The sequence below is a fragment of the Apiospora marii genome (genome assembly GCF_038362585.1).
Source record: "Apiospora marii strain CBS 49790 chromosome Unknown utg000007l_segment0_segment0, whole genome shotgun sequence".
NCBI classification, from domain to species: Eukaryota; Fungi; Ascomycota; class Sordariomycetes; order Amphisphaeriales; family Apiosporaceae; genus Apiospora; species Apiospora marii.
In genome coordinates, this window is record NW_027117379.1 from 693,078 (window position 1) to 706,838 (window position 13,761).

At 53.9% G+C, this 13,761-nt stretch overlaps 4 protein-coding genes across 4 annotated transcripts; 3 read left to right on the forward strand and 1 right to left on the reverse strand.

The window, feature by feature from the left end:
- Positions 1-861: 861 nt before the first annotated feature.
- PG985_010628 (pH-response regulator protein palI/RIM9) lies at positions 862-2,020 on the reverse strand (the record flags this gene model as incomplete). Its single annotated transcript, XM_066830396.1, has 2 exons — positions 862-1,035; positions 1,103-2,020. 2 exons carry the CDS (start codon positions 2,018-2,020, stop codon positions 862-864), a joined length of 1,092 nt encoding a protein of 363 aa, XP_066681078.1.
- A 3,935-nt stretch (positions 2,021-5,955) lies between these two features.
- PG985_010629 (uncharacterized protein) lies at positions 5,956-8,070 on the forward strand (the record flags this gene model as incomplete). The annotated part of the gene is made up of 2 exons (XM_066830397.1): positions 5,956-6,797; positions 6,855-8,070. 2 exons carry the CDS (start codon positions 5,956-5,958, stop codon positions 8,068-8,070), a joined length of 2,058 nt encoding a protein of 685 aa, XP_066681079.1.
- Positions 8,071-9,958: 1,888 nt separating this feature from the next.
- On the forward strand, positions 9,959-11,189 carry PG985_010630 (uncharacterized protein; the record flags this gene model as incomplete). The annotated part of the gene is made up of 2 exons (XM_066830398.1): positions 9,959-10,011; positions 10,592-11,189. 2 exons carry the CDS (start codon positions 9,959-9,961, stop codon positions 11,187-11,189), a joined length of 651 nt encoding a protein of 216 aa, XP_066681080.1.
- A 739-nt stretch (positions 11,190-11,928) lies between these two features.
- Positions 11,929-13,645, forward strand: PG985_010631 (uncharacterized protein; the record flags this gene model as incomplete). Its single annotated transcript, XM_066830399.1, has 2 exons — positions 11,929-12,443; positions 12,532-13,645. 2 exons carry the CDS (start codon positions 11,929-11,931, stop codon positions 13,643-13,645), a joined length of 1,629 nt encoding a protein of 542 aa, XP_066681081.1.
- Between the last annotated feature and the right edge of the window lie 116 nt (positions 13,646-13,761).

Below are 13,761 nucleotides of genomic sequence, written 5' to 3' on the forward strand. Positions count from 1 at the left end.
GGGGATTGACGCCTCTCTGGGAAATTGATGTAAAATTGGATCGTTCCGAAGGCGCCGGACTCCTAGGAGCGGCGGCATGCATATCTTCATCGTAGCTTGGCTCACGCATAGGGTCACGCAGTGGGGCCGGGCCGGGTTGTAGGGCACGCGGCGGTGGCTCGGTGAATCGTGGATCTACATCCTCGTAGTAGTTCCCTGAGTCACTGGCAGCTGGCGCTGCGGGCGGAGGAGTCTTGGAAGGGAGTTCTGCCGCCCGTGGGGCAACATTGAGCGGCGAAGGCATCCTGGGAGAGTTTCTCCCTGCACCTTGGTTCCAGGCTTGCCGTGGGGGCGTGTACCTATCGAAGTGGTTAGCGGTCACTTGCCGCTCAAAGGAGTACATGTTGAGAGAAACTTACTCGTCCTGGCTATATCTTGACGCCTCACTCATATAAGTATCGTGTCTTTGTACCCTCGCTTGTTGTAATGCGAGCATGCCAGCCACGTCGGCGTCGCTATCTCTGATGCCGTTGAACTGGCCAAAGCCTGGCGGCGAATGAGAAGGGCTGCCAGTGGTAGCGTCCATTTCTACTGCCCGACCCACCGGCCCTGAAGTCTCTTTATCAGTACCCGGCAAAGGGGGTGGAGATTCCGCTCTGGGCAATTCACTGACTCGGTCAGGATTGTAAGCTTCGAAGCCTCCTGTCCCCGTATTTCCAGTCGATACGCTTGGCATCGAAGGATTCGCGCCATAAGGCCCCCCTTGCGCGGGAGATCCGTTGCGTGCTGGCCCATAGCCACCATAGGCATCACCGGGTGGCGGGCGTCGGTCAAAGCCTCCATTGCCGCCGTAGTTGGGAGGCGGAGGGCCACGTCCTCCTCTCATTCCAGCGCCATAGCCAGCTCTCGGAGGTCCGTAGCCTCCTCGTCCGTTCGGTCCTGGTCCCGGTCCTGGTCCATAACCGCCACGTCCCGGTCCACCATATCCGCCTCTGCCGCCGGGAGGCGGGCCGTAGCCATAGCCTCCTCGGCCATAGCCACCACGACCACGAGCGCCTACGGGCATAGGGCCACCACCCCTTCCTCTGGAATTCATGCGTTCTTGGGATGGTCCGCGCCTCACGCCATAAGCTCCCTGGGGTGGTTGAATCGGGTTTCCGTACTGATCTCTTGGCAGAGACGGATTAGATGCCGAGCGCTGTGGGCCCCCGTCGTAGACAGCGTTGGATGGAGCATGCATGTCAACAGTAGGATTATTTGGCGACCGCTGAGAGGGTGATGTAGAAGTCAGAGGTATGCGCTCGTCGCTGCTGCGATCATCCTTTCCCTCATAAGTAGCAAACGAAGGTAGCTTATCACTAGGTCCGTTGCCACCACTAACAACCGGAACTGTAGGCTGCATCGAGGGTGCCGCTGTAGCAGCAACAGGCTGTTGGGCATTGCGGTTGTAATAATTCTCGCCGCTCATTTCAGCGTTCTCCGCAATCCGCTTCTTTCTGGCCTTTCTGCTAACAACAGTACGGCGCATGGCGCAAGAGACCAGGCCGCTCAGAGCCACTAGGACGGTTGAGGCCAGGACAATGTATGAACCCCAAGCCATATGGGGAACGAATAAGAGGACGTCGATCAAGAAGGCAAGGAGACAAACTAAGAACGTAAGTATACCAAAGATGAACAATGCCAATAGGTACCGAGCCGAATGAGAAGGTGAATGCATATGAGCAACCCCTGCCATGATGAGCATAATGAAGGTGAAAAGGGCGGCGACTGGATGAACGATCAGAATAGCCGAGAGGGTACTTCGCGTCGAGTTGGGGAGATCGAAATCGCCCGACTTGGCCGCCTCAATGGCACTGGCATCGTATCCAATCTCTATCCCACTGCAAGTGTCGCCTCTACACCATCCGAACACTCCGAAACTGGTGCCCTTGAACGTCCCTAAAGGTATGGCCTTGATGATGGGGGTCGACAGGACAGACAGCAGAAGCATAGCAAATGCTGCGAACAGCAGGATTGTCAACGGTGTCGCGGGGCGTAACATGATGGCGACGGTAGTGAGCGCGCCGACTCAAAAGAGTCGCGCTGAATGGGAGAGGTTCTGCTGTATAAATCGATTTTATACCGTGCACCTGCACTCGGAGAATTGTCCAGGTGTCGGGAAGGCAAGACGCTGTCGTCGCCGGTCGTGTTGATGCACTGCGTCTCACGAGAGTTGCGGCATGGGGCGCGCGTCGATTTGATGGTTGCTTCCGAAATCCTCTTTAATCGATCTCTCCGATCCTTCTTTCAAAGTTTCCCGGGTCCAACCACACAATTAATTTCCGTCAATTCAATCGAGAATGATACCGGTAGTCGGAAGTCGTAGGTTGCCGATTGTCGACGTGATCCAGCACTTTCCCCAACCCTATTCGTCGACTTCTGCTACTTCGAGGTCGCAATACCACAGAACAAGCCCAGCGAGAACCGATCGATCAAATGACGGAAGGGTTTCGAGTAGGACGTCTAGGCAATGGATAAATGAGAAAGAGCGTGGGTGAGGGTGTGTATGTGTGAGTGCATGTGGACTGTGGACGTGTGTGAGAGATGAAACAGAGCTGCTCGAGACCGGAAGGGTGGCGGACTGGTTACGCCTTGGAATGTGGCAGTGCCAGCCCTTTGGTCAGGTCTGGTTTGGGTGTTAGAGGATTGAATGAGCGACTGAAATGAAGGGGAATAGAAACAAGCAGGCACCGGAGGTTTAGATTGGTCTTGGAAGATTGGAGAGAGCCCAAAATTGGGGGGAAACGGGGGAGGAGACCCCCCGATGGTGTCGTGTGTGAATGGATGCCAAGCGCTGGCCAAGGGGATGCCAGGCCAGACCCAAATCAGTATCAGTTTGACTGGGTAGGTACCTGACCTAGTGGGTTTTCCCTTTCCCTCCTACGAGCCAGGCAGGTCTATCGCTGTCCCCACCCCTGATCGCTTCCACTACGGTGGGCACAGTGGGCTTACTTCATGCAAGAGAACGATGCAATAGGCCATGAAAACGCCCGAGTCGCTTGCGCTCGAGTGTGGCTATGTGCATACATCAGACACCAAATGTATTTGATCAATGTATGATAGCGTCGACCTTTTTCGTGCCGCGTTTCTCGCAAGTGTTACTACAGCGTGCTGATAGGCGCATCCTGCTTCCGATTTGATTCACCACTGTGTTCGATGACATACTGCTTCATGCACTTGAATCAAGGTCGCTGGTGCCATGCAATAGCCCGTCATATCTCGACTGACTGACCGGTTGCCGGGCTGGACACTTGGAAGTACACACATACACACACACATATGCCCCCATCAATTTGCTGACGGGGCAGAACCACCATGAACTCTACCTGCGCGACTAGGATGGGCGGCCAGGAGCCACGAGGAGATAAGAGCGAGGTACATGCCCCCTACCAGGTGCCTTGGTAGATACTTCAATAGTGCTCAAATGTCCCATTCCCTCGCACAGCTCAGTTACAGGGGAGGGCCAGAAGTCAGAGATCAATAATCGGCCACAAACTCTATCCGGAAAGATTTGAAAAATGTGCCATGGTACTCCAGACGCAGCTCATACGTTGCGCATCGATCAGTCGATTGATTCGAATCGCGCCCTCGATTCCCAAATGACGGCCAGCGGTAACGGCAGTGTCAATGGAAGGTAACTCAAAGCGCCCAACGCCCTTAGTTTAAAGTTGAGGTTCGACGGCGCCTCCGTCCCCTGTTGCGCCAGTGTTACGAGTACAATGGCCAATTTCGACACCAACGGCCCCAAGGTTCATTAGAGCTCGAAAATGTTTTATTTGATAACTGGCTTCGCAATGTTGACGTTTTCCGCCCTCCTTCCTGCTCCTATCCTGTTGAGTGCAATGCCCGGAAAACAGGATCTCTGGTGCGCATCCCCCTATCGACCAAAGACAATCCCGACATCTCATAGGTCCATGCCTCTAGGCTAAATGCGAACAGTACGGGCTACATGTATCTATCCGGCCGCACGCAGTGTCATGAGGGCCTGCTCACGGTTATAGCTCACGAAAACTGGCGCCTTTTCGTGCGTACCGTGGTAGTGTGATGAACATACTATCGAACCTCGTATTCACCACTTGGGCCTGAATCAAGAGAGTTGAGCATAGGTATACCGGATACAACTAGCTGCGTGGTCAGTGGCCATCAACTGTCATATTCACCGTTGAAGTGCTGCATTCTTAGACCAACCTCCAACCTTCTGTCCTTGCCGGCGAAAATTTGTTATGAAATGTGACTTTCCCCAGGGGCTTCGAGTCAGTATTCTGCGCAGATGGATGCATCCGGGATACCCCGCGAGAAGGGCGGCTGGAATGTGTAGAATACCAGCTGCCAGTCTGGGAAAAGATCCCGCCGACACCAGGCCAACCAACAGGATGCTGCGCCCTGGAAATCCGTCTTATCCGGCGACCTGCAGCTCTAGCCCTGCGGGACGCTTCGATACTGTCGAATGACTCGCAACCCATCATCTACTCAGCTGCAAGCCTAATCCAACATTGCGGCCAGCGTACAGTATAATGAAGCATTCCGACCACCAACTGTATATTTCTTGCGCGGTTAGATCTACCGATAGACGTCCTCGAGCACTGGGCACGGTTCGGACCAGGCGTTCCAAGACTCGGGCCCTTTACTTCTAGCGTCGCAATGAACCCCGAACTTCTGCTCATTCGGAAACGGTCTGAGGCAGAGTCAAGACTTTCATGTGGAAACCGAGATGACACCGCCCCATTTCTGCAGCTGCCAACGACCAAACAAGCAATACTATAGGTAGCGTTACTTTATATAGGACAGTCTACCAGCTGCTAAGCGACCGCTGGAATACCTAACCCGTCTTTACCTACTAACAGTTATACACCTTGAATGATCCCACTTATTCTCGATTACACCAGGGGAATAATTGAAGTAATTCTCTACTGTAGTAGTCGTTCCATCGGAGTGTCTCCTCGAGATATTAGACTTGGCCAGGTTGTTCACGCAGGGGCTTGCTGCATCTAACAGCAACGCTCTCGTCCTACGCGAAACGTATTGTGGATTCGCAATACGATCCGAATGCTAAGGTGCCTTCGAAATAAGCGTCTGATACAAGTGGCTGCTCGGACATTATGCACTGTCAACATAAATATAATCTGGCCAGCCCCTCGTTGTTTCCGGTAGACCCTCGGTGTTAGTAGGACATAACATGTATCTGCGTAAAGACGCGCAACATGTCGTATCGTGGATTTGAAAGACAAGTTGAACGGAGCAAGTTTTTGACATGATCGTCGGATGCTCAGCATCCTAAGTCGGAAATGCGTGCACGTCAGACATAGGATCTGCTCATTATGGCGGAATTGCGCCAGGGTTGAGCGCATCCTGATACTAACCCCGTAATGGCAGGGCCACATGTCTATGCGAGCTACTTACTTTGATCAACAATTGATCATAATAACACACGCATGCTGTTTAAAACAAACCCGAATAAGATGTCAATCTCTCGCCGAATGTAGTCTTAGCATGCGTAGCGTGCGACATGCAAACCTCTCGGTGGAGGAATCGATGACGTTCGTGCAACAACCAGCAGATAAGATGTCAAAACCACTTCCAGATGGACCCCCTCAAGACGGTCTTCGTGATCTGGTCGAGCTTTTCAGCCTCGAATTTGACATAGCTAACAAAAGAAATGCTTCTTTACCGAACTCCGGTTTGAGTCGGGGATGAGCTCGGTTCCGATGGAATGGGGTTAGTCAGCTAGGTCGGCCTAAGCTAGAGACAAGTCCGAGCCAAATGCCCGTCGGGCTGGCCCGTAAGCGCACGAGACCAAGAACAGAGATCGTCATTGACAGTCAACTTCTCATTATTTTCTTGCTTCAAGATAGATGCACGATAATGTAGGGCTTCTTCTAGAAATTATTTGATCAGCAACCCCCCTTTTTCCAGTCTTCACCTGGACCGCCAATCGCTATGTTTCGAGCACGCATAGCAGGTCTCGGCAGACGCCCGTTCCCGTTACATTCAAAGACGTCATCGTCACCTAATCTGCTGTCGCAGGTGGCCGCCACCACGTGCCGAGGGCGCAACCCCATCGCCTCTTCCCTGTTACGAGTAAACAACGCCCGCCAATATGCATCAGGAGCGCGCAGCAGTGGAGGGCAGTTTCAGCCGCTACGACCACCCTCGCCCGAGTCGCTGGGCGCTCCCAAGGCCGCGCGCGAATTCAAGCGCGGCCGGAAATGGCTCCGGCGCTTCGTGATCCTGGCCACCGTGGGCGGCAGCTTCTACCTCGTCGACCGTGTCGCCTTCGCCGCGGGCATCAGCCGCTCGCTGCTCACCTTCGGCAACGGACTGTACGTCGCCTTCGACTACAAGCTCAACTTCCGTGCGCAGCCTTGGTTCGGGACCATCGAGGACCTGCACCGGCGCAGCGCCGAGCGGCTTTTCGATCTGCTGCGGCACAATGGCGGCCTGTACCTCAAGATCGGCCAGGCCATTGCCATGCAGAGCGCGGTTCTGCCGCCTGAGTTCCAGAAGATGTTCGCCCGCATGTTCGACGATGCGCCGCAGGGTTCTTGGGAGGGTGTGCAAAAGGTGATACGAGAGGAATTTGGCGGCAGGGGCGCAGAAGAAGTGTTCGGCGTGAGCTTCACGGGAGAAGAGGGCAAGGGTTTGATGGAGAAGAGAGCACGAGCGAGCGCCAGTGTTGCGCAGGTTCATTGGGCAAGGCTGCCAGACGGTCGAGAGATCGCCATTAAAATCCAGAAGCCTGAGATCGCCAAGCAAATCGGATGGGATCTCTGGGCATTCAAGTAAGTCGAGCAAATCCTCGGTGTTCCCATCTTTGGCCGAAAACTGACCTTGCGCAGGGTGATGATGGGAGTCTACTCATGGTGGTTCGACCTACCTCTTGGTGGTGTTGTTCCGTTCATCACTGAACGGCTCAAGCTCGAAACCGATTTCGAGAGTGAAGCGCGCAACTCCGAGACCATGCGAAAGCTGATAAACTCCGAGCCGAGTCTCGAGGGCAGAGTCTATGTCCCAACCGTCTATCCCGAATTCACAACACGAAGGATACTGGTGACAGAGTGGATAGAAGGCGTGCGTTTGTGGGATAAGGAGGCAACTACTGGCCGCTGGCTAGGTGGCCACGGCAAGGGGTCTCCTGGTGTACATGGCGCGAAGCTCAGTCCGCCCAATATGGACCTTGTCCGGAAACAGCTACGCGAAAACTCGGGGATGTCGAACCTCAAGCCCGACCGGGAGACCTGGAGAGGGCGTAATAACAAGGGCGGACTCGGGCTGACGAGCAAGGAGGTGATGACGACAATAGTCGATCTTTTCTCGGCGCAGATTTTCAAATGGGGAGTCGTGCATTGCGATCCTCACCCAGGCAATCTCTTCATCCGGCGTCTGCCGTCGGGTCGCGCCGAAGTGGTCCTCATTGATCACGGGCTCTACGTGTACATGTCGCAGGATTTTAGACGCCAGTACAGTCTATTCTGGAAGTCGCTCATGACTTTTGACAACGACACGATCGCCGAGGTCAGCAAGGAATGGGGCATCAAGGCGCCGGACTTCTTCGCCAGCGCCACCCTACTCAGGCCATATGAAGGAGGCGATAACAGAACCAAGAACGGCATCATCGAGAGCCTCGACGGGAAGACGGCCGCCGAGCGGCACTTTGAGATGCAGAGGCGGATGAAGCAGGGGATCCGCGACATGCTGGCCGACGAGGACAAGTGGCCCAAGGAGTTGATCTTTATCGGCCGCAACCTGCGCATCGTTCAGGGCAACAACCAGTTCATGGGGTCGCCCGTCAACCGCATCAAGATGATGGGCGACTGGGCGAGCCGCAGTCTGTTCCAGGACCCGAACCTGCCGTGGCAGCAGCGGCTGGTCAACGCCTGGCGGCATCTGCTGTTCCGGACGGTGCTGCTCGCGACGGATGTCGCGTTTTATACGTTCAAGGTCAAGCAGTGGTTCGGGTACGGCGGTGGCATGGAGGACGTCCTCGAGTCCAAGATGAAGGACATGGCCAACGACATGGGCTTTGAGTTACAGCATGATGTATTTGATGGTTAAAGTCCGCGAAAATGAAGCGTTTCTGCTTCTGCCTTGGTAGGGGCGTGTATAGAAATAAACAGATAGAAGGCGATAGAGCATGATACCACTCAGAACCAGCACAAATGTTGTCGCCTCAATTGCGTGCATTGCATATTAAATCCTGCATTTTACATATCATGGTTCAACCTGGGGAGTTGGTTACGCGGAAAGCTGCAGTTCTGCTACGTCGCAGGCCCGAACGATCTACCCGTGGTATTTAGGGGCAGCAAGTTTCATCCGGTCGGCGTATAAACGAGGTTTGCGTGCATAGATCTAAGACTGAGCCTTGAGTATTCAAAAGGCCGCGCACTTGGTAGATGATCCTTCTTTCGGATGCCGGGCGACTGCTCATATCTAAGGTACTTGCAAGATTGGCCCGCGATGGTTACGGGCCATTTGCTGTTTATAGCTTTGAAGGCCTGTGGGCGAAGGGTTCCACCAAGAAGGGACGTCTGGGCCGGTGACTGCATTCGAACTAATGCAGGTACCATCAGAATATCCATCATGGCATATCACCTAATTGAGTGGGTTCTTTCATGTTGGTAAGATGAAATGGGGCCCCATCCCAGAGTGTGCGCGCTCCCTTGCCTGCCCTCCTTGACCAGGTGTTCTCGTCTTTCCGCCCAATCTTGGTGCTTGAGGTCAATGATGATGCATTTGCTACACTTTTGCTTTTCTGTTTCTGTACGGGATTACTTGTTCATGCTCCCAGATGAGGTTTATATTCGAAGGCGCATGTGATCGATACTGATTGGGCAGTCGGGTTCAACGGGTTGGGTTGTTGGATGAACCGCTGCGCATCCTACCTATTGACTGATGGGAAAGCTTGGAAATCCTGAAACTTGAAACAAGGATATCGATAAGATGCGTTAATTGGTCCCATTCCAGCAGGCATTGACCAGGGGTCCAGGGTCGCTCGCAGGCCCTCTCCAGAGTTGTGGATTCCTTCAATCTCGGGGGCCTGTAAATTTGAAAGGGGCTTGACCGGAGACAGAATCCTTTGATCGAATGCCTTCGGATGCCGCAAGTCGATGTAGGCACAGTGCGTATACGGCAGATTGGGTACTGCTGACTGCATGTAAATACCTACCGCTGGACGCTACTGCGGAGAGCTTCGGCTGCTTGCGCGCTCGTACAGGCTGGTATCCTCGGGGCGACGGCCTTCTGTCCAATGGCGAGTCTCATATGCTTATTGCTATTGATTGTCATGTGGCATCCTGTAAATTGAGCCGCAGCAGAGTTCGAAGTTTAGACGGCGCTGTTTACTATTTGTAGAAATTAGTTTTAGCAGCGGGAGAGAAAACATCTGATCTGATGACTTAGACGCCAGGGATGGAGGGGCAGCGCATCGCGTGGTGGTGGGAATACTTGCCTACTACTAAAATAGTCTCCCCGGTTAGGATGCGCCAAAGTAAACAATATCAGCACTCTAGACGGTCCCGTTGGTGATACTATGTACACGTAGCTAGCACGTGGCTGGAAGACTGCATTGCAACTCTCGTCGACTCCTGCCAGTCCTTTGCAAGCCCAGCGGCGGTATCACAGTCGCGTGCATCAACTACCACTTAACCAGATTTGCTTCACCGGGTAGGATGTACTGCTGAGGAGAGGTGGTGGTGTCCTCCCACACTGTACTCCGTAGGCAAACGCGACACCCCGGACGTCGTCCTTCAATCGGAACATTTCTTATTTTCCTTTGGTCCAATCCCAAGAACCGATTGATTGACCCGTGCAAGAAGAAGGGACGTGGGCGCCAAAGAAAGCTGTGGGCCAAGCCTGTCTGGGATCATGGGCATACCCTCCAGTGATACGTACTCCACCAGTCTTCCCTCCTTTTTTCCCTCGAATTGCTCGAATTGGAGATGAGATGCCCATTCGCTCACCCTCTTCCTCCCTCGAGAGGACTTCCTTGACGAAGCCGTAAGCAAGACAAAAACAAGAAACCAAGTAGAGACTGGCTGCTCCAATGACATGCCCTAAGCTAGCGAAGCAAAAAAGTACCCTTATGAAGTAGGTGGTCTCCCGCAACACAGACCTCTCTCTTGCCCTGCTCTCTTATTCTACCCGTTGGCTACGACCGCACGGAGGTGAATCAGCCCATCGAGTGGGTTGGCTCAATCTAGAAGCTCTGGTGTCCGAACTGCACGTTGAACCGAACCACCTGCACCCCGTCAGCGCAATTCAACGCAGGCCCTCCGCAATCTACGGTACAAACAAAATCGCCCACCCCAGTCCAGGCTAGGGTCCCGTGCTAAGGTAGCTTAGGACGGAGAGCTATTACATAGCGGTAGTAGACAGGAACACTGCTTGCATCTGAAACCTGCATCTATCTCGTTCGTTTCTTTCCCCCCCTCGTCGTCGCTGTCTCGACTGTTTTCTTTCTACCAATCCGCGAATCGCATCTGTCGGAATTCCCACACAAACCCTAGCGGTTGTGCACAAACGAACGTCACTGCCGTTGTTGTCTCTCGGTCACCACATTTGCCTTCGGTGCTTATAGTTCGTGCTGCGTCCACAGCAACCTGCCCCTCGGCTTTCAGCAGCAGGTTGCGCAAACACGCCTCTTGTCTCTCAAGGTTGGTGCTTCACCCGATTTCTTTTCCTACGTTGCATCCTCCTGCCGCGTGGCTCTGGGCTCTCTCTTCAATTTGACTCTGCACGCCAACTTCGTCCCGACGTGTGCATGGCAGAGAGCTCCTCCCCCAAGGTTCGATGCCATCCAAATCTCAAATGCGCGCAAAGAGACAAGGCCACGAGAAAGTGGTCGCATCCTTCTCTACATCACACTACCGAGAGATGCATACTATCCTACTCCACCGCAATACAATGTAGACTGTCCCATAGAGGATGCGCGCCACGATATCCAATCCCGATTTGTCTACCAGATCGCGTCTTGCGCTTCCATCTGCTCTGAGTGGAGCTGCTGGAGGAATGCATTTACGTTGCAAACCAGCCCTACCGAGCCAATGGCTCTGGGCGCGGGCGAGGAAGGAGGAGAGACAAACATGTTCACCACTAGAACCAACGGTGGTGAGATGGAGGAGAGACATCCACCTGATCACCAATCACCAACTAGTCCTCCCAGCCGTTCAAGCTAGTGGTGTGCGATCAGAGACACGGATTGCCGTTGTTGATCATCGCTTTTACCCTAGGCAAAGTGACTGACTTGATGCAGATTCCAGGGCTTCCGAGCACCAAACAAACCCGTTGCATACAGACTTTCAGCGTTGGTTCCAATTGCTGGCATCATCGCTCAACTCCCGAGGCCTTCTGAAGCACCTAACGAGTCGAATTGTGCCTGCCTATGCGCCAACCCGATATCTCCCAGTGAACAGCTTCAGTTTCTTGAACCAGTTGCAGGCGGCGTTGAACTTTCTAGATCGCTGCTTGCCATTCGATCTCATAACACCTTCACCGAGCAGATTTTAAACTTTCTGCAAGTCATCAGCTGGGCTGTCTTGCCTTTTTGGACGCTCGTGCATAACCCACGAGCCCTCACAAAGCACCTACAGGGGTTTGGGCAAACGAAAAAGTACAAAGGAATAAGACTAAGACACGTTCGTCGATGGTTTATGCTGCAAGGAAAGAGAGTTACGATCCTCTGCGTTATTTCGTCATTGTCTGAAAACATCGGTAATTGTGCTGGATCAATCCTTCGCCAACGCGCTCTCTTGTGCAGTTAAGCGGCTTCAATACGTCAGCGCAGTGCAGTAGTACGGAAGCAGGTAGCCCTACGCGAGCGACTTTCGAATACCACCAAGGACCGAACGTTGCTTCTGGGCTGAAACTTACGGGTTTATGCCCCCACAACCTACACTACCTCAACAGAGTATAACTATGAGCGAGCCGCCTCGCCGCTCCAGTTTCGGAATGCTACTTCGTCGTAGCAAATCCGGTGACCTGGGCAAGGGAGGACGGAAACAGCATCAGAAGGACCAGCAGCAAAGGGAAGCCATTCCCAAGTCCCCACCGCGCCTTCCCGATCTCTACAATGGTGCACACCCTCCCGAATTGCAATCATTTGGAGGTGACATGCGTCCAGACTCTCTCGCAATAGTCTCAGGCAGGGCAGAACATCCACATCCACACTCCTATCATCCTACCTCCCAATACCAGCAGCAACTTCGACACCAATACCCTCCCTCCGGCCGGACCTCAATGGACCCTGGCCGCCCCTCCATGTCCTCGGTAGCACCACCGGTGCCGCCGATGCCCCCCACCAACTATGTTGACCCGTATGCCCGGACGGAGAGCATGACCCATCGTGGCCGCTATAGCTATGCTAGCAGCGCCGTCAGCACGGTCAACAGCCCCAGAAGGGTCCGCAGACGGAAAGATCCTACTCCATTCAAGTAAGTCGGCGTCCTGGTTTGTCAGCTTTGTAATTAAGCTAGACAACACCCCGTATGGCTGTTCTGTTTAGCTAACGTTGTGCTCTAGCATCCTGATTGTTGGCACACGGGGTTCTGGAAAGACGTCGTTTCTCGAATTCCTCAAAACTGCCCTAGCTTTGCCGCCCAAGAAACGCTCACAACGAGCAACCGAAATCGACGAGGAGTTTGTTGCCAAAGGTGCTTCATCCGGCAACTTCATCCCCCACTATGTAGAGAGCGAAATAGACGGCGAACGGGTTGGCTTGACCCTGTGGGATTCCGAGGGTCTAGAGAAGAATGTGGTTGATTTGCAGTTGCGGGAAATGTCGGCTTTCATGGAGAGCAAATTCGAGGAGACGTTCACTGAAGAGATGAAGGTGATAAGATCGCCGGGCGTACAGGATACGCACATCCATGCAGTCTTCCTGATCCTTGACCCTGCCAGGCTGGACCGCAACATCTCTGCTGCCAAGTCCACTTCGACAATGAACGGCCGCGGTGGCAAACACGAAGATGCTTCGCGCATTGTTGGTGGGCTCGACGAGGATCTGGATCTTCAGGTCATGCGAATTCTGCAGGGCAAGACTACCATTATCCCAGTCATTTCCAAGGCCGACACCATCACCTCAGCTCACATGTCTGTACTCAAAAAGACGGTTATGGCGAGCCTGAAGAAATCCAACATGGATCCCCTCGAGGCTCTCGGTCTGGAGGCCGACGACGACACGCCGGATTCTAGCAGAATCGACGAAGGTGATGAGGATGGGGATGATGATGAAGGTGCCTACGACGACAAGACGTCAAATGAAGCCGAGAGTGACGAGGGTGAGAATGAGGATGGCCTCCCCATTCAGGGCAGCTCGTCGTCCCCCAAATCGAAGCGACGCTCCACTGCCTCGGGACACCGGAGTAAACCGTCCGTGGAGGAAAGCGAGGAAATTGGAGTAATTCCCATGTCCATCATCAGCCCTGACATCTATGAGCCTGGCGTCATTGGTCGGAAGTTCCCGTGGGGTTTCGCCGATCCGTACAACGAGGAGCACTGCGACTTTACTAAGCTCAAGGATGCCGTCTTTGGCGATTGGCGCGGCGATCTCCGTGAACTGAGCCGGGAGCAATGGTATGAGGGCTGGAGAACGAGCCGGCTCAAGCAGCACAATCCATCGGTCCGTCGTCGCTAGGGTTTCGCGAATAAGTGATGTTGCTCGCGTGAGCTCTCTTTACTTCGGAGCCACCCGCCCTCTTGAGCGATTGCCAGCTACATCCGCCATCCGCGTGCCTAGCGGTCCTCCTTGCC